Source organism: Fundulus heteroclitus, chromosome 12, assembly GCF_011125445.2.
Source record: "Fundulus heteroclitus isolate FHET01 chromosome 12, MU-UCD_Fhet_4.1, whole genome shotgun sequence".
NCBI lineage: Eukaryota > Metazoa > Chordata > Actinopteri > Cyprinodontiformes > Fundulidae > Fundulus > Fundulus heteroclitus.
In genome coordinates, this window is record NC_046372.1 from 38,581,740 (window position 1) to 38,602,523 (window position 20,784).

General features: G+C 44.0%; 1 protein-coding gene and 1 long non-coding RNA gene across 2 annotated transcripts in view; both read right to left on the bottom strand.

Annotated features, from left to right (window-relative positions):
- LOC118565028 (glutathione hydrolase 5 proenzyme-like) overlaps window positions 1-19,630 on the bottom strand; it is a 40,195-nt gene extending 20,565 nt beyond the window's left edge. Inside the window, exons 1-2 of the mRNA XM_036144575.1 lie at window positions 19,461-19,630; window positions 19,085-19,212 (exon numbers count right to left, since the gene is read on the bottom strand). Of these exons, the coding sequence (XP_036000468.1) occupies window positions 19,085-19,212; window positions 19,461-19,630 (298 nt within the window). The remainder of the gene's footprint in view (window positions 1-19,084; window positions 19,213-19,460) is intronic.
- LOC118565032 lies at window positions 6,057-6,552 on the bottom strand. The gene is made up of 2 exons (XR_004932127.1): window positions 6,220-6,552; window positions 6,057-6,134 (listed from the first exon to the last, which is right to left on the bottom strand). It is a non-coding gene; the product is annotated as an uncharacterized LOC118565032 (long non-coding RNA).
- Window positions 19,631-20,784: the final 1,154 nt, after the last annotated feature.

Below are 20,784 nucleotides of genomic sequence, written 5' to 3' on the forward strand. Positions count from 1 at the left end.
GTTCTTGGCAATTGGAACAGTGCTCGGGCTGAGGCTGATGACGTGTCACAAGCACATGAGACCGCTCAAGAATGCATATTGAGAAACGGCCTATATCTATGGAGCAGACTTGTGCGTTCTTCAGACTGACTGCTTTCCCAGAATGCACCGCGGCCGCAGCTTGATTCGAGACAGCGCAAACACAACTCACAGGGGTAAGTTAAAAATTCCCTTTTCTGCTGCTGTTGTTCTTCAAAAGTAGGTTTTCAGATCGTTTGAGGCGAGAACATTCTACTTTTAAGCTTCCCTATATGGCCCGTTTACATAGGTAGTTTGTAATTTTAAAAAAAGTCTGATGTCGAGCGGACCAGAGTGACCCGCAGCCGCAGCCAGGGCTGATGTTAGTCTGTCTGTAGTACACTTCTGTCGGCCTAGTAGTGTGTGTAGTACCGCTGGTTTATTTGTTTTGCGTTTATCGGACTGACGTGTGTTGCTTTATTAACTCAATAATTGCTGGAATAAATTGTAAATGTCTCCCAAGGACGACAGCAGCATATAAAATTAATAAATAAAATATATAAATGTTTTTCCTATCTAAGTGAGTTTCTTCTGAGAGAGGACACGAATAATTGGGAGCAGAAAGAGGGAAAGAAAACAATAGTAACAGTATATGAAAAAAACAGACATTTATTTTAGACAAATGTTTTATCTTTGGAACAGAATAATGGTGTAATATATTCAACAAATGATTAACAGTTACTAACATGATTTAAAAATAAGAAATAACTTCTATTAACATCTTATACAAATAGACAACACCTACAAACATACAATTAAAAATAGTTGGAATGGAAATTAATTTATTGATTATTTAATGTATTTTTACAGGTAGTAAAAAAAATGAAATTAACCAGCATGTGTACATGACTACAACTGACCTAGGTTAGGTCAGATGTAGTAGTCATGTTTACTTAACCATGTAGCCACCTCTGCTGGTGCAGGAGGCAGCTTCAGGACAGCTCCCTGTCTTCAGCCGCTGGATGGCCGTCCTTCTCTGGGTCAACCTCCTCGTCCTTCACATCAAGCTGGTCCCCTGCCTCTATACTAATATTGTGGAGGATGCAGCAGGCGGTGATTACTTTTGGGACAAACGTCAGGTGGACCTCCAGCGCCCTTAAGAAGATGGAACGCCACCGTGTCTTTAGACCCCCAAAGGCACTCCCAATGATGTTTCTCACCTTGGCGTAGTTCTTGTTGTAGCGTGCCTCCACTTGGACTGTACCAAAGACAAAATTAACTTGTAATTTAGGTAATATTCTGATATGTCTTAATCTTCTATCCAATTAATATAATCTATTTATCAATTGTGTGCCATTGTTGGCTCTATTTAAGAAGAAGGTAAGAGATCTTACTGGCAAGCTGTTTCCCTATAGGATGCACCACAGGCCAGCCAGCAGAGGGTCACCAGCACCTCTATCTCCTGTGGCCTTCCATGGACCTTCTGGATGGGCAGCAGCTGAAGGAGGAGGACGATGGTGGCCCTGTTTAGCCTGAGGGCTGGTTTCAGGTCCCCTTCATTAAAAATTATTTGGAGGACTGGCACAGAGGTGTTTATCCTCACATATTTTGTTTCTGTCTCTTCCTCTATATAAAAAATGCCAAATGTTACCATATTTGTTTTTTCAATTCTCACCTATTCACATAACAAAACTATACCTGCTTAAAATTCAGATTAATATAGTTCACAAGAAAGAAAAGACATAGTAAATGTAACGAATGGCTTCCCTTCTCTGGTATTTTTACCATTTCACTGAAAAAATTTGCTGAACTAACTGCACATAATTTATAGATTAATCACTGTAAAGGTGGGCAGACATAGAAATTACTTTTCCTTTCTTAATTATCAATGCTGTGACGGTCAGTAAGTGCAAAGAAGTAGCTTAACCCTACTGCAATACTGTTACTAATGTTAAAATTATGTTTTCATTTTTAATAATTTCTAGAAAAATAGTAACAATTTCAACCTGTTCATGTGTTTAATACCATCCTCAATGTTGTTTTTAAAGATAAAAGTAGGAAACAGGCTGTCAATCTTAAAATGCCTACCAGTTGGCACAGATGGGCTAGCAAAGCCTGCCTTCTGAGCCTCCTCTGCCGCACCAATCTTCTCCTTGCTGAAATTTGCCTCCTTAACTGCGTCATCTCCTGTTCAGCCTCGTGGTAAAGCTGACCAACAACCAAAGCAACAGCAATATTGCTCATATTGCTCATTTTGCTTCTACAAATTGCTGATTTTTTAAAAAGATTTTATCGCCTCTACAATTACAATTACAACTCCCAACAAAGAAATTCCAGCTATTGCTGGTTTTATACCCACAGTTCAGTAATTTTTTTTAGATATTTTTTTAAACTTTTTAGAAATTAATAAAAAAACATGTTTTCAATAAGATATGATGGTGTAGTGTATAAATAGTTTTGAATGTTAAAGAAATGCTAAAGGTGTGATGGCTCGCGTTCTCGTCAAGTCCGATCTTACTGTGTTATTACCAAGACTGAACAGAATAACTTCCGGTAGGCAATATTTCATTTTTCTTACTTTTTTATTCGTTTATCTTTTTTTGTGGTGCGAGTTTCTTTTTTCTATATATTTGTATTTGCGTAAATATTGCATATTCAAAAAATTAAAACAACAGAAATACATACAAATACATTCTTTTTTTTTTTGTTGTTGTTTTTTTAATAGCAAAAATGTTTCCCAGTTGTGGTTAGGGAAATAAAAACATATACACCTTTTATTAAAGTACATAAAAACCATGCTAAACACCTGCGGTTCTCAAAGTGTGTGGCGCGACCCACTGGTGGGGAATTGAGAATTTACAGGTGGGGCGCGGCAAGTTCCGGTGTGTGTGTGTGAACGTGTGAGAGCAAACTGTCCTTATAGCTGTCTGTTGCCGCTTATTAGACCAATCAAACCCACAAATTAATCATTACTAGCCTATATGCAGTCTAATTAAAAGAACATTAGATATGAGAAAAAATTCACCTGGAACTGAAGTGCCAAAATAATGATTGACGTGACGTCGGCATATTATTTGTAACGGAATAAACTTTCGCGCCCCAGTGCTGCCAACTCAGCGACTTTGTCGCTATATTCCAGACCCCTCCAGTGACTCTTTTTCAAAAAAGCAACTAGCGACAAATCTAGCGACTTTTGGAGACTCTTACGTGAAAGCACGTATCGTTCCTATTCTTGTCCTCCAGCGGCAGGTACTGCCGTGGGGCGCCTCCCCCGTCCCAACACCTGTTACGTCAATCCGCGTTTCCCCATCAGATACGGTCCCCCCTTCGTCTTCTTGCCGCTCCGCCCCGCCCACGCGGCAAAATAGGCGCGTGCTCGTGATGAGCACTGAGAAAGCACGCGCGTGGCAAGCACGCGCTTGTTCGGCGCGCTTGTCTGAGGAACTACGGACACCGTGAAAGTTCAAACAACATGTTTCGGCAAAGTTGTCACACTTTCTTCACGTTTTTGCGGGAAACTAATAGTAATAATACTAATAATTATAATAAATATAATAAATATATATGTTATACATATTATGATTATTATAAATAATATATATTTTATACATATATTATAATTATAATACATAATATATGTTATAGTTATAATTATAATATATATATGTTGTATATATTATAATTATAATATGTTGTATATATTATAATTATAATAGATAGATAGATAGATAGCATAATGCTATATGAATTAAAAACAGGGCAATGCAATTTAATGCTCAATATTACCCATCAGATACCGTTTTCCCTGTTTTACAGTGGGGGAACGCTATCTGATGGCCATAAATCTCCCTTCAGATACCGTTTCCTCTGTCTTAAAGTGGGGGAACGCTATCTGATGGCCATATTTCACCCATCAGATACCGTTTCCCCTGTTTTAAAGTGGGGGAACGCTATCTGATGGCCATAAATCTCCCATCAGATACCGTTTCCCCTGTTTTAAAGTGGGGGAACGGTATTTGATGGCCATAAATTTCACATCAGATAACGTTCCCCTTGTTTTACAGTGGGGGAACGGTATCTGATGGAGACATTTCAACCATCAGATAGCGTTCCCCCTATGTTAAAATCACCCATCAGATAGCGTTCCCCCTGTTTTACAGTGGGGGAACGCTATCTGATGGCCATAAATCTCCCATCACATACCGTTTCCCCTGTTTTACAGTGGGGGAACACTATCTGATGGAGACATTTCACCCATCAGATAGCGTTCCCCCTGTTTTACAGTGGGGGAACACTATCTGATGGAGACATTTCACCCATCAGATAGCGTTCCCCCTGTTTTACAGTGGGGGAACGCTATCTGATGGCCATATTTCACCCATCAGATAGCGTTCCCCCTGTCTTACAGTGGGGGAACACTATCTGATGGAGACATTTCACCCATCAGATAGCGTTCCCCCTATGTTAAAATCACCCATCAGATAGTGTTCACCCTGTTTTACAGTGGGGGAACGGTATCTCCGTTCTTTCAAGAGCACTCCAGTGAACCTGGAAAGACTCACCAATACACCCACAAGGGTACAATACCTGAAACCCACAGTATTCCTCCTTCCCAGTGAAACCTACCTGCACCCTAGTGAGATCAGTTCCTCTCACCTTGCAGGTTTCAATTTTCCTGTAACCTCAAACTAACCATCTCTCTGTCATCTTCTCAGTGTGCATTCAAGCCTGTGAGCTCTTTTCTGAGCTCAGATCCTTACTCCCATTCCCTATTACTGTTTCAAAATAAACACAATTTATCTTATTTCTGTTCTCCTGTGGTTGTGTTCTGCATGTTGGTCAAGAACCTCACATTCACCATGTGACCATTGTTGTCGCCAATCTCATGTTTGTTCTCCTTCTTTTCGAAATGAATGACCAGTTCAGTATCATTTTTAAGTGTGAAGGTATGGCCTTAAACCTTAAATAGTAAACTTACAGCTATGGCCATTCTATTCAAAACAAGAACTTAAGACAATAATTAACTTTAAATGAATAAATAATAAATAACCAAAACATACGTATAAAGATGTAAAGTTATTGCACAGAAATGGAAAACAAAATGTAATAAAATAAAAATTATAATCATAATATGTATAACATATATATTTATTATATTTATTATAATTATTAGTATTATTACTATTAGTTTCCCGCAAAAACGTGATGAAGTGTGACAACTTTGCCGAAACATGTTGTTTGAGCTTTCACGGTGTCCGTAGTTCCTCAGACAAGCGCGCCGAACAAGCGCGTGCTTGCCACGCGCGTGCTTTCTCAGTGCTCATCACGAGCACGCGCCTATTTTGCCGCGTGGGCGGGGCGGAGCGGCAAGAAGACGAAGGGGGGACCGTATCTGATGGGGAAACGCGGATTGACGTAACACCGGGATTGACGGCGCGGGTTGATCATAAATAACTGAATTTGAAATATTTTATATTAAATAAATAACAGCGTTTGATTCACACAGCCACATGTTCATGTTTTACCGTGATTTGTAGGCTTCTTGGTGGACCACAAGGGAAAAAAGAAAACGTTAAAAAAAAAAGTTTAAAAAAAATTGTAACTCCGCCATAGTGTCTCTCTATGGTTAATTTTGTCGGTCTCAAACCCAGGTAAAGGAGGAGGGTTAGTATTGTAATAAATTAAACATTAATAAAATAATAATAATAATAATAATAATAATAATAATAATAATAATAATAATAATAATAATGTAACAGACTGTTATATGTTTGAATGGAAAAGAAGGTGTGTCCCTTCTAGTTGGCGGAGAGCGAGAGTTTGCTGGGTTGTACGGCAGGGGGAGCACGTGAGTGTTGTTGTTTTGTTTTTGCTGGAGAGAAGAATAAAGTGAGGAGAAGCGGGGTTACCGCTGAACACACTATTCCGTCTATTGTTTACATGATCCAGATATATCTATAAATACATATAGCTAGCCGCACCGTATTCACGAACCCAGAACGCTCGGTTACATTGGTGGCAGCGGTGGTGGGAGTTTCCTGAATCCCCGTTGTTGTTTATTTTTGTCCGTGACGGCTACGTGCCAGTTGGATAGCTTAGCATCTCCGATATAGCTTGCTGGCTAATCTCGTGCGGTGCTGGAAAAACAGCGCTAAGTGGACATGTGGTTTGCAGATGAGGACCCTTTTAAACCCAGTTCGAGCATGCTTGGCAGATACTCACCGGGCGGTGATGTTAAGATTGATCTCCCCCCTCCTTTCACCGGGGACGGAAGCCAGAGTTTCCTCAGCTGGGCGAGACAACTGGAGGTGGCCGTCGGCGCCACAGCCAGGAGCGGCGGCAACTGTGAGGAGGAGTTAGTGAGGATTCTGCCTACTCGTCTCGGCAAGTCCGCGTTCCTGCTGTGGGACAGCCTCCCTGGGGCGACCAAGTCGGATTTTACTATGGTGAAGGAGAGACTTGGGGCGGCTTTTGGACAGAGGCAGTTGATGGACCGCTTCAGAGCCAGCCTGACAGCCCGGGCGCGTGCTCCTGGGGAAAGCCTGGAGGTGTACGCAGCTGACGTGAGCCGGCTGGTCGCGGAGGCCTTTCCGGATTATGGTGATGTTGCACAGAGAGAAGAGAAGTTTCGACGCTTTCTGGCTGGTTTGGATCCAGCGTTGAAGGCCAAGTGTTTGGAGATGGGTGCCACGGACCTGGAGGAGGCGTTACACGTGGCTGAGCGCTGTGAGAATGCCAGAGCTGCCCTACAGAGAGACTATGTGAGTACTGCTGCCTACGGTGGTGAGAGCACATCTGTCCAGTCCGTGTCGGTTCCGGGGGGTCTCCAGAAGGCTGTTGAGAAGCTAACGGAGGACATGTACTCCATGAGAGTGGAAATGAGAGAACTTTATGAGGACAATCAGAGGCTGAGGGCTTGGAATAGAGACATGAGGGGGCAAAGCGTTCGCTCGCCCTCAGGAGAACGCTGTCACTGTACCTGTGGTGAGTGGGGCTGCCGGTCCAGGAGCTCTCGGGAGGAGCAACGTGGTCGCTCTCCTGAATCTGGGCAGTTCCCACGCCAAAGGGGTTTTCAGCCTCGCGGCTCTGGGGTGTCCTCCCCCTCTAGGCCGCTGGGGGGCAGGAGTCCTAGCCCGAGCTGGCGTGCTCGACAGGAAGATGAGCCCAGACAGCGTAGTGTGCACTTTCTGCCTCGACAGCGGGACGTGGTTAACGACCGTCAGGGAAACGGCCAATAGCTGGTATTGAGGCCCAAATGCCAGCCAGTTCTATAAGGGGCCCCTTGAACAATGACTTCTCCGATGTAATGGCTCATTTTGACTGTACCGGCCACCCAACTTCCTTCGTCAGGGGTGTGGTCGAAGGCACAGAGGTTCCCATGTTAGTGGACTCAGGAGCGTCGGTGTCACTGATCAGTGCAGACTTCCGTATGTCAGTTCCTGCCTTGCGAAACAGGCCCCTGAAAAGGAACTATATTGACTCTCGGGCAATCAATGGACAAATGTTGGATACACTCGGTACCTGTGAGATCACCTTCCGCCTGGGTCCGACCTACTGGCAGCACACCTTCCATGTACTAAGGGAATCCACCCAGTGTGTTCTGCTAGGACTGGACTTCCTGGCTCCGAACTGTGCATTGTTGGACTTGGGGCGAGGTGTGTTACAATTATGGGATGTTTCAGTCCCCCTGCTTCAAGGTGGTGAGTTAATCCCTAGTTGTTGTAACGTGTCCCTTGCTGATGTCTGGACCATTCCCCCATTGAGTGAGGCCCTGGTACCGGTGAATATTCTCACTCCTGCTGGAACCGGTCGGCATGCTGCAGACTTCGAGGGATACCTGGAGCCTAACATTCTGGATACGACAGGACTTGTGGTCGCTCGTACAGTGAACAGTGTGAGAAACGGTGTGACCTCAGCCTGCATCCTCAATCCTACAGGGGAGGCAGTCGAACTCAAACGGGGACTACACTTGGGGGAGTTTTACCCCATCAAAGAGGAAGACATCTTTGTGCCACCTCATGTTGCGAACGACCATCCAACTGTGCCGCCAGCCGCAGTGAGCCCTGTCTACCTGGAGGAGTCTCCTGTTACGGCTGAGCAAAGAGCCAGGCTGGCTGAACTGCTCCGGAGGTTCGCTGATGTGTTCAACTTGGATGGCCGGAACACGGGCAAGTGCACGCTGATCAAACACCATATTCGGACTGGGGACTCGCCTCCAGTGAAGCAGCGTGCTTATCGTGCATCACCCGAGAAACGGACGGAGATCGAACGCCAAGTGGCTGAACTGCTGGCGGACGGCGTTGTGGAAGAGAGTTGTAGCCCCTGGGCTTCTCCAGTGGTGCTGGTGAGAAAGAAAGGGGGGCAGTGGAGGTTCTGCATCGATTATCGTCGCTTGAATGCAGTGACGATCAAAGATTCACACCCCCTCCCACGAGTGGATGATAGCCTGGACGCTCTAGCTGGCTCAGCCTGGTTCAGCACACTTGACTTTTCAAATGGCTACTGGCAGGTGGAAGTGGCTGAAGAGGATCGTGAGAAGACAGCTTTCACGACCGGACGGGGCCTGTATCAGTGGCGGGCTATGCCTATGGGTCTGACCAATTCGCCAGCCACGTTCCAACGCATGATGGAGCTTATCCTCAGGGGCCTGCCATGGCACATTTGTATGGTGTATTTAGATGATATACTGATTTACAGCCGTACATTCACTGAACATCTCATTCATTTAGATGAAGTCCTGTCCAGGATCCAGCGAGCGGGTCTGAGGCTGAATCCCAAAAAGTGCTACTTTGCCAGGGACCATGTCGTTTTCCTGGGCCACGTAGTTTCCAGGGATGGTCTCCGACCTGACCCACGGAACACTGACAAGGTGAAGACATGGCCAACTCCACGCACCCCTTCAGAGGTCAGGGCCTTTGTGGGCCTATGCTCCTATTACAGGAGATTTGTGTGTAATTTCTCCCAACACGCGGCACCACTGAATCGGCTGGCTGGGAAGAATGTGCCCTTTGAGTGGTCGGCTCAGTGTGAGGCTGCGTTCACCTACCTCAAACAGGTGCTCATATCCTCTCCGGTGGTGACGCTGCCCAACTTTGCACTCCCTTTCAAGGTGTACACAGACGCCTCTAAAGACTTGGGGCAGTGCTGGCGCAGGACGAAGAGGGTTGTGAGAAGGTGATAGCCTATGCCAGCCAGGCTCTCACACACACACAGAAAAGATGGTCCACCTTCGATAGAGAGTTATGGGCCGTGGTGTGGGCTGTGCGTGAGTTCAAACACTATGTGGGGGCGTCTGCGTTCTCCATCATCACGGACCACCACCCTCTGCTGGGCCTTAGGCGCATGGCGATTGATAGTGACCCTACTGGACGCAGGAGTAGGTGGGTGCTGGAGTTGGATCCATTTGATTGGGTCATGGTACACAGGGACGGAGGACGCCACAAGAACGCGGATGCTCTGTCCCGTCGGCCCGTGTCCCCTGACCCTGTCGGGTCAAATGCTCCTGTAACGGGACCTGTTACTGTGGCCTCAGTGGAGACGTCTGACCACTCTCCAGCTGCAGATGTGGAAACAGAGTCAGTTCTGGTCTATTCACTTTGTGATAGTAGAGCTGAATTGCAGTCACTGCATCGTGAGGACCCAGACATTAGTACTGTGTTAACATGGTTGGAGCAGGGAAGGGTGCGACGGCCTCGTAAACTCCCCCGGGATTCCTCTGCTGGCTTGAGGAAGTTGTGGACTGAGTTTCATCGTCTGTCTGTGATGGAGGGGTTGTTGTGCCGCACAGCGGTCACTGACACCACGGGACAGAAGCGAATTCAGACTGTTGTCCCTGCATCCATGGTGCCGGAGCTCCTTCAACAGTTGCATGGGGGGCCAGCTGCTGCACACTTTTCCGCAGAACGCGTGTAGGAAAAGGCCAGACAGTCCTGCTACTGGCCCTTCATGTTGAGGGACATAAGGCATTGGTGTGAACAATGTAGGGCCTGTCAGACTCGCAGGAGCCCAGTCCCTGGGCCAAAGGCTCCTATGGGAGGGGCCCAAGTATGCCGTCCTCTGCAGCGAGTGGCCGCAGATATCCTGGAGCTGCCCATGACATCTCGAAGGAACAGATATATTTTAGTGGTAGAGGACTATTTCACTAAGTTTGTTTCCCTGTATGCTTTGCCTAACCAGACAGCCCATTCAGTTGCACAATGCCTTTTTGAGGATTATGTATTGGTGCATTGGGTCCCCGAAATCCTGCATAGTGATCAGGGCCGTCAGTTCGAGGCAGAAGTGATCCAGATCCTCTGCCAGCGGCTGGGGATTAAGAAAACCCGTACCACTGCCTATAACCCCAAATCAGATGGCATGGTGGAGCGCCATAACCGGACTTTGATTGATCAGCTGGCCAAGTTGTTGCTTTCTCATGGCGGTGAGTGGGACACCTATGTGAAGCATGTTGCTTTTGCATATAACACCTCTATGCATGCCAGCACCCGGTTTACCCCATTTTACCTCATGCATGGACGTGAGGCTCGAGTTCCTGCAGATGTGCTAGTGCCTGCTAGTGCTCCTGACCCCTGGGGCACTGGATCTCTGATGGATTATGCCTCCATCATTGCAGAGCGGCTGGAGTCAGCATTCAGCACAGCCAGGCTTAACTCTGCTGAAGCTCATGAAAGACAGAAGCTGTACTATGATCAGGGTAGCTGCCACCGTCCCTATATGGTAGGTGCGCTGGTGTGGATTAACAACCCCCCAGAAAGCCGTATGAAGCTGGCACCGCACTGGAAGGGTCCATATCGGGTCGTGCAAGTGCTGGTTTCTGGTGGAGAGTCTGCACTAAAGTATCGCATCGTCAATGCCCTCGACCCGATGGAGCGAGCCCAGGTGGTTCATCATGATAGACTGAAGCCATACACTCTGCCATTGCCAGCACAGACCGTTCCGACTCCGGCTGCTGTGATGTCTCCTCTTGGGGTCGAGTCTTCGCTTCCCCAGCACAGGGATCAGCCTCAGACTGGTGAGATGGACAATGGACTGTGGGTGAACTTACCAGAGTTCCAGGTAGGGCAGTCTCGCAGAGGGCGAGTGGTACGACCTCCGTCCTATTTGCAGGACTTTGTCAGGTTTTGAAGGTCTAGTTTTTGTAAAAAAAAATAAAAAATAAAAAAACTACAAAAAAAAAAGGCTGTTTTTCTCATTTTTGTGATTTCAAAGGTGTTATCTGAATGTTTGGTAAGGTTTGAATTTTGTGTTACCACTGTCTGGAAGGGTTGGATTCCGGGTGATGTTTATATGAATATTTATATTTGAATTTTTCTCTTCCCCTGTGTTTCGGGGATGTAGTTTGTTGGGTCCCTGTTTTTTTTTTTAGGTGAGACGGGGACGTCTCTTGTTGAGGGGGGGACGTGTGTAACAGACTGTTATATGTTTCAATGGAAAAGAAGGTGTGTCCCTTCTAGTTGCCGGAGAGCGAGAGTTCGCTGAGTTGTACGGCAGGGGGAGCACGTGAGTGTTGTTGTTTTGTTTTTGCTGGAGAGAAGAATAAAGTGAGGAGAAGCGGGGTTACCGCTGAACACACTATTCCGTCTATTGTTTACATGATCCAGATATATCTATAAATACATATAGCTAGCCGCACCGTATTCACGAACCCAGAACGCTCGGTTACAATAATAATAATAATAAATAAATAAACATTAATGGACAGAAAAAAGTAGCTCTATATATTCTGAGTGTTTTTACTCACTTTTTGTCTCTCTCTAACAACGTTATTTCTCCCACAGCGCCAATAACTTGCACATCACATCATGTGGCAGATTATGCAAATTAGGTGATGACGTCATTCAGCGACTTCTAGCGACTCTTAGCACAGCCAATAGCTACTTTCCTTACTGAGGAGTTGGCAACACTGTCGCGCCCATATATCTGTATCTGTATACATCTGTTTCGTGCCAATGGGCCGCAGGCTATTGTGGGCAAGACAACATGGATTTTTTTGTGACACGGACCTCAAAATTTGTCGAGTCGGCACCAGCAGAGAGACACCAACCAGACGGGCCTAATAAACCAAAAAGCCAACCAAAAAGAAAATATGATGAAAGGTATCTTGCTCTTGGATTCACGGCAACGGTGGTGGGGGCAGAGGAGAGACCGATGTGTGTCCTGTGTCTTAAACCGCTAGCAGCAGACAGCATGAGACCCAACAAATTAAGAAGACACCTAGAGACCACACACCCCAGTCACGTTAATAAGCCTCTTGATTTCTTTCAAAGAAAACTGGCAGAATACCGTCAACAGGAGACTCGCATGGTAAAAGCAGCATCAGTAAACAATAAGGCACAGATGGCTTCATATAGAGTAGCATACAGAATCGCGCAATGCAAAAAAACGCACACAATTGCTGAGCAGCTCGTTCTCCCTGCTGCTCTAGACATGGTGTCAATTATGCTTGACGAGACAAGCGGCGCAAAATTAAAAGCTGTCCCCCTGTCCAACGACACAATTGCGAGACGTATATGCAACATTTCCAGTGATCTTGAAGAGCAACTCATAGAAAAATTAAAAGACAGTCGTTTTGCATTACAAGTGGACGAAGCTACTGACAGCAATAAAGACTGCTTGTTCATATCGTACGTCCGCTTTGTAAATGGCGAGTCACTGTGGTTCAAGTGGCCTTCGTGGAGGGTGACCCCGGCGAGGCGAAGTGGTCCGGAGAACGCAGTTGGCAGCTCCGGCTGAACAGGTCAGTCAGTGGCGCTGCCGGATTACAGGTTTCAGCGGAAGTCGAGGTTGGAGGCGGATCCTCCTGGAACCTCTCTTGGGACTTGGACGGAGGCAGGTCCTCTTGGACCACCTCTTGAGGCTTGGACAGAGGCGGATCCTCCTGGACCCCCTCGTGGGACTTGGACAGAGGCAGGTCCTCCTGAGGTGGACAGAGGTGGAGAAGAGCCCACGGAGGCCTCAGGCTGGGTCTTACGTTGGCGAGCCCGGTGTCTAGGCTGGGAGGAGCCAAACGGTGAAGCAGAGGCTGTGCACACCCACGCAGGCTTGGGCTGTGGCGTGTGCAGCTGGAACACTAGGATCAGACTCTCCCGTGCGCACCACACCCACGCTGACTTTAGCCGTGGTGTGTGATGCTGCTCCGCGGTCAGGTGGAATCAGCGGAGGGAGTTCATAAAACTCCTCTTCCGGTGACTGGCAGGACAGAGGCTGCAGCGCGGAGGGAGGAGGAGGCACAGTCGGGCGTCTTGGAACCAGCGTGAGAGTCGGAGAGTGGCGGTGAATGGAGAGGAGGGGGTGAGGCAACGGTGGCTGACCCTCACGGGAGACATGCGGGGCGTCAGCCAGGAACGACGCAGGATTTCCTCTTCTTCGCCTACCACCATGCCGGGACCGCGCCGATGGCTGACCATGGTGAGGAACTTGCAAGGTGTCTGCCCAGATCAGTGCAGACTCCTTCTGGCTCCAGAGCTGATTAAACAGCTTAATAACCTCCAGCCCTGTGTATAAGCTCCGTGTGATGTTCGGGTTCATTTGTTGGCTGGTCCGTGCTGTCAGGTTTTGCAGAGATGAACCAAACTGAACCACACACACAAAGAGCTCCGTTTAAGAAAGTTTATTAAAGGGAGGATGGTAGTGGAAAAAGGTGAATGGAGGAGCTGGAGAGCTGGAGAGACTGGAGAGACTGGAGAGACTGGAGGTCGCTGGAGTGCTGCTGACACTGCGCCGTGGAAACGGGTAGCCTCCAGAGCAGGCTAGAAAGTCCAGATGCAGAGGAGACAATGATTAATCCCAAATGAGGTGGCCCTACTTGTGACTGGAAGGTAGCAGGTTGACACAGGGAGCTCTGACGACCGGACGTGGAAACATCTCAGATAGCCAGACTTGGGGCTGTTGACACTTCACCAAACATGGAAAAATCCTTGGCAGTTTGTGCAACAGACGGGTGGCGCTCAGGAGGACGTGGGAGCTTCTCTTGCTGAGGCAACAGGAGAATGAAGACGGACCAGCGGGGAAGTGAAGGTGGAGTGAGGCTTAAATAGTGAGAATAGCAGGTGGATTGGATTTTGTCTAATTAAAGCCTAACGGGTGTGACTGATTACTGGAGGAGTGGAGGGTAAACTGAGCGAGAGAATATTAAACTGAAAACTCACAGGAAACCCTGACAATAGGAAGGCAGGTCCCTACCAAAATTTTGGACCGACCTAATTCTCCCTACCAATAATTCGATGTGAATAACATGTTTATAATTTACAATACAGCATTGTTGCAGAAGTCGCTTCTTTTCCTCTCGCAGCGCTGCTGCTTGGTGGCTGCTGCTGCAGCTCCGTCTGCCTGCCCGGTGGTTCCTGTCGCACGTAACTGTGCTGTGCGCTGTTTAAGTTCACTCTTATTGGTTGTTCTGCCTTAAGTTCTGCCTTCTCTCCTTCTGGTTGGCTGTTTGCTAGTGCGTGCGTGGTTGCAGAGCAAAATTTAAATGTAATTCATGCTAGAATACCGCGGTTACTACAACTAATATTGGGCGAAAGAAGAAGCAGGAGAGAGTAATTTTGATTTGTGGAACTTAAGATATGTAAGTAACCAACGTCAGCATCTCAAAATAATATTTAATTCTGAAGTATAATACATTTTATAAACAAAAACCTTTTTTTCTTTTATAAAACTATATATTCTATGTCAGGCAGGAGTTCTGAAGACTACTGGAAAAATGGACAAGCAAACAATGTAAGCTATCAAAAATTCTGATTCTGATTCTTAGCCACAGCCGAATGAATTACTGTTTTCATTTTTGACAACCCTGTGAAGCAGTTCAGGTATAAATAGCAGGTGTTATTTATTTTATAGAGTATAACAACATGATATGACGCCTAAACATCTGCAATGTTTTTGTTTAGAAAGCATAATAGGGCTATTTAATTGACTATTTCTACTTTTAGAAATAGGATAAAGACAAGCATAAACAGGGGAACACTATTTACATTGGTTTTATTTTACATAGATTTCCACACAGTCCATAAGTAAATTAGTACAAACATTAATGTCTTGTTATAATGCTTGAATCCAGCTTTTTATTTTGGATATTAATACATTACAGATAAGATATGATGCCACCAAAAAAGAAAACAGAGACATAAGTAGCTATTTTAACACTCAGACAGTAAATATCATAGGATGACATAAACGATTGTGTTACATTTAATCCTTTAATGCTAAAAACACACTTGAATAATAGTAACATTGCATGATTGCAGGAAACACGGATATCCAGTAATAATGATGCAGGGCAGCTTGAAGATGAAGCAGCTGGCCCTTCAGTGCTTCAGGTGATGTCTAAATGATTTTAAGTACAAATTAAAGAGCAGCTTTTTATTCATATATAATATAAATATCAATTTGTATTTTATATGGCTGAATTTAGGGAACTCCACAGCACAGGTAGAGAGTGTCTGAACCTTCAGGGCTTCAGGTAAGAGTTTAATTTTGTTCAGTATGAGTAATTGGATTCTGTGATCTCTTTTGGAGCTCACAAATGATGCCACAATAATTTTGGTATAGTTTGCTTGATTTACATGTTTGTTTGGTTGATTAATTGTATATAGGAAACTCAAATGTCAAGGCAGGACAGGATAGAGCAGGCTGAGGGAGATGTTCCTGGACCATCAGGGCTTCAGATTAGGTTGTTAATGTAACTGCTTTAATAATGAAGGAATGGTCTTTTATTAGAGCTTGTTGTTAATTTGTCAGCTAGGGTGAATACAGAGTTGTATGATTTTCTTTGTTCTTTAGGGGATAGCCAGTTTGAGTGAAGGTAGACCTACAGAAAGTCAGTGTTGTGTCCTATATATGGGCAGTAAGCCATCCCAACTGGATCCAAAGTTTGTTGAAGTGCAACATTTTAAAAGGTGTTGGACACTTTGGAGAGTCAGTTTAAGGAATGGTTTAACCACATAGGTTTGCAAAAACTGAAACAGGTTGAAAATGTTCTACTTACTGGGCAAGTGGATGATAGTATAGGGCAGTATCCATAAATAGACAAACCTAGCTGGACCACCCAAACAGGGAGTTTGAGGGTCCAGCTGGCAATGTTTCACTCTGCATACATTTATGTCTGTTGGAGAAGCCTCAAATATTCTGAAGGGGATGTCCAGTGAAGTCAGAGGCTTGTTTGATGTGGTGGAAAAACTGATCATGTAACGTTCTGTTGTGGTTTAGGTAATTTTTTCAGTTAGCCAACTTTTCTGTCTAAGGATTTATTTCTGTTTGTATTGCTTTGGATTTATGCTTAGTCTGTTGTAAGTTATCTGGTCTTTGTTAATATTTTATGTCAGCTCAAGTTCGTCTTGCTTTCTATCCTAGGTTTATTCTTTATTAGTCTGTATGTTCCCTTAATTGCTTTCATCTGTTTTGGTTAATTGGTCCCGCCCTGCTCACCTGTTCCGTCCTCTTATTTAAGCCTACCTTAGTTGTTTGTCTGGTACTCTGTTTGAGTATGAGTGAGTCTCCTCCTGCAAGTTTCTGTTTATTGGTTTGCTTTTGGATTTTTGACCCCTTGTCTCCAGTGATCTGAGCCATCCTGGGGTCCGTTCTTCGTACGTTGCTTAAAACATCTGAGATCAAATGAGACATCCAAGATGATTTCATCCGGCTAATCATGATCAGGCTAATTGGGTTCTTCCAACACACCTGTTGTTTACGATAAGTATGGCTGGATTAAGTTATCTGAGACAACTGCGCATTCATTCGTTTGTTTAAAAGGGGAAATGTATCGATAGTAGAAACAATGATCAGCAGTGCTGCTATTGGCTGTTCAGCATGGCCAAAGAACGCCCACAGTTTTTTTCCCAAGCAGAACAAGAGCTTTTAATGGAAGGTTATGCCGAATTTAAGTCATTAATTAAAACGACAGGTAACACCTCAAAGTTTGCTAAAGCCAGGAGAGAGGGCTGGCAAACAGCAGCAGACAAATTAAATTGTAAATACTGTCCATGATAGATGTTCCTATCAATTTCTACAGTATGTATTTTTGCATTTTAATAATTTCATAAGTACTTTGTTCTTTTATGCCAGAGCCTCCATGGGAGCCACTAGAATATGGGGAAAAAAGTGAAGTACAAGAATATTCTACAAAATGATAGCCTTTAATTATTCACTGTATTTTAAAAAGCAACTTCTTCCTATTTTTTAAAAGCCACTGTTAAATTATGTGTTTGTCTATTTTTAACAGCCACCAATAAGAAGGCTGGAAAAAATTGGGTTCTTTTTACTTTTACATGTTTAACCCTTTTTCTTTTTTCTTTTTATTTTTCACAAAATTACTCAAGGTGCCATCTGTTCCCTATATTAACGGCATCTTCAACAAAAGAAAAAGTATTTTGACCTGGAAAAAAAATACTAATTAAGAGGAGAAATTGAACTCCACAATGTGAAAAAGAGAAAAACTGCACTAGAGATCGAGTTGCTTCAAAAGGACCTTCAGAGTAAATTCTAATACACCATTTTACACACAGTAGTATTGCTGACTTTACATAACTATCTCTTACTGCAGGCAAAAGATGACTTGCTGACATTTCTTTATAAATAATTGTTTAAATAAAACGACAGGAACAAAGCATTATTTGTTTCGTCTTTTATTGTACATAAAAAAAAAATGGTGTTCCACAATTCTGTCCCTTCCTCTGCCACTAGGTGGTCCAAGTGCACTGGCTGGATAGACTTCCCTATCTCCTCCGTTACGATGTAATCCTGTGTACATTAAATAAACCTGCTCGGGAGCAGGCTCAACTTTGCGCACATGTTGCTATGACAGCAAGTCCGGGATGAGTTTCGAAGAACCAAACGATCCAAGATCATGCCAAATCGTCAACAATGAAATCCAGCTAACTGAATTAGCAACGTACGAAGAATGGACCCCATGACTCAACAGCGCCTCAATAACATAGCAGTCTGTCATGTTCATCAAACCGTTCTGGACCAGCTTGATCTAAAGGTTAGATTCATTAACAGTTTGTCTCTGTTAATGACAGACATAGGCACATCTTTGGAATGTTTAGATGAAATAGAAAACACTGAATACAGTATTTACAGTCCAGCTTCAATGTGTGGAAATCAAGTTAGGTTCAAGTTAATTTTCATGTTTTGGGTGCTGTTATCAACACTTCAGATGTATTGTGTAAAAACATGTTTGGTATGTTACGATAAAGTACGTGAAATGGGTTACACAGAGTAACTACAGCCCAGTTGTGCAACTTGTATACTGAAGTTAATATTTTAAATTCTCAGTGTCAGTTCCTCTTCTAGTTCCTGTGCACATTCCAATACAATAAATGTATTTGCAGTCCATTGAATGTATTATTTTGCTTTGTTTTATGATACAGAGAGAGCATTTTAAATTAAAAAAAATAAGAGTGGGCTTTACCTCTGTTTACCTCTGCATAATTCTATATCTTCAAAAGAAAATACAGGATAAATCCACATACAACAGACATATTTAGACTATATTTGGTTAAATAGGCACGTATTTACCTTCTGTCTTAATCACTGTTCAAATGCAAATCTTTTTAAAGTGGAAAAAAGTCCTAATTCCACATTCATCAGAGCCGGTGATGCTTCAAACATTGACAAAGAGCATCTAGTGTGTGCATTGCTTATAAAATTTGTATAAATGTATCAAGAAATGTTGCTTTTCTCTTTAAACGAAATGTGCCCTAATGCTCACATCAAGTATATAAAAAAATAAGAGCATGTATATTGCGTAGGACCAATGACATCAGACCAATGAAACTTGAGACCAAGAGTGTCCCTACCAAAGTTGAAATCAAACCTACGCCCTTGCTGAGCTGACTGGACCGGCTTTTCCAGGGTCCAGTCAGCCCCTCCCCCAACCACCACCCGAAATGTAACATAATCTCACTCTTAACTTTTGATCAAAGTTGAGAGGTCTGTGAATGCAATACACTTCCGTAGATATCCTCGATAACTATTACAATAATAATTGTATCTGCCATTGAATGCAATGGCATTGCCATTGCATTCATATTTTAACACTTTTTAATTTACATTTTTTTTATAACTTTATTATTATCACACTTTTCCTCACCAGAGCTGTCCATTACTGTGAACATGGAGCCCCCTCCGATCCCAGCGCTCTGTGGGTTCATGATGCCCGTGCACAAAAGCGCAGCAATAGCGCCATCTACCGCTGAGCCGCCTCTCTGAAGAATGTCCCTGGAAAATTCGCACCCATTACTGCTGTCATTCAGCTGGAAATGTTGTCATAATTTACATAATACATTACATTGGTGTCTGTTGAGACATGCCAGCTTCAACATTATTTTACTGCACACTAAAAAAATATTATCTGAAACATGTTTGTTCTCACATTCGGATCTCAGATGTGCGTATAATCGCAAATCGTGGATATTGTGCGTAACAGGAAGTAAAAGAAAATGAAACCATTATTAATTATAACTCACCTTCCAATCTCTGAGCATTTTCTTGTGTCTGCCGCCACTGCGGCGTTGTGGAAAGTGCCATTCGGGCATGCGGGCTCAAGAGGATGATTATTAAAGATTACCGCAATAATGGTGATAAATAGCAGCAGCGCCAAAAAGCAGTAAAAAATGTACACCTTAGTTTTCGCCATCCCTTTCTGCTGACACTAACCCGCCTGATGATGATCCAAACTGAATGTGCACCTGTTCGGATCAGAGGGGGCGGGAACCGCAGCCTGCAGTGCACCGATAAACTGCAGAAAATGAAAATGTCATACTTATAACCAGAGGTGGGTTGTAACTTGTTTAAATTTACTCAGTTACGTTTACTTGAGTAATTGTTCCTTTTTTTTCTTTTTTTTTTTACAAAATCTACTTTTAGGAGTAGTTTACTGCACTTCACTGCTTACTTTTCTTTGACTAATATATTATTAAGAAGTATAAGCCCTAGAAGTACTCGAACTATTTAATTTCTTGTATCAATCCTTTCATTTTATTGACAAACGTTTTTGCGTTCATTTTGCAGTTTTTCAACCTTATACATCAAAGCCTTTCAATAAGTTTGCTTTCTCTTTTTTCTCAAACTCCGTTTTAGAGCGCAAAGTACAACCCTTAGTTTGGCTCATTTTGACTTCTTATTATTCAGTTTTTTCCTTTTCAGTGAAAACTTTGCATCAAATACTTCCACAAATTTCCACTGTGTGATGAATAGAGCATTTTTTTCAACAAGGCATCATCATCATCGATTCCTTTGAAACTCCAAGGCGTCGCTTAATCCACTATAAACAGACAGCAACCAAAGTGAGCGCAGAGCCATCAGTTCATGACATCCTTTTCCGACAAATTTATTCATTCAGAGAGCCATGAACAGACACACTCCAGCATTAATTCACACGGACATAAAAAGCAAGCAAAAAACAGGTTTGGCTGTTTCTTGCTTGCGCCACACCCAAAACGCCATATGATAAAGAACAGGTTCTTGTCCAGCGATACTGGCAAGGCTGCACTTACTTTGTGTTGTCCTGGTTCATTTTTGGATTCCTGGATTGCGAGCGATGGCTCTTATTATAGTGCCTTTTTTGTTGACAAAATGTTGCAACTCCAAGGAAAAAACAGCCTAGTCTCTTGAGAGAGAAAGGTAGGGTCCGCTTGAGAAGAGAAGCGCACTGAATCCAGGATTATATCTTGAATGATTTATTGAAACAGCGGCTTTTAGGGTTGATTACATTAAGTTGGAAACAAGTCTATATGGTGTAACATGATCTGAGCAGCAGAGAGATTGACTGGGATGAGAGTATACATGAGT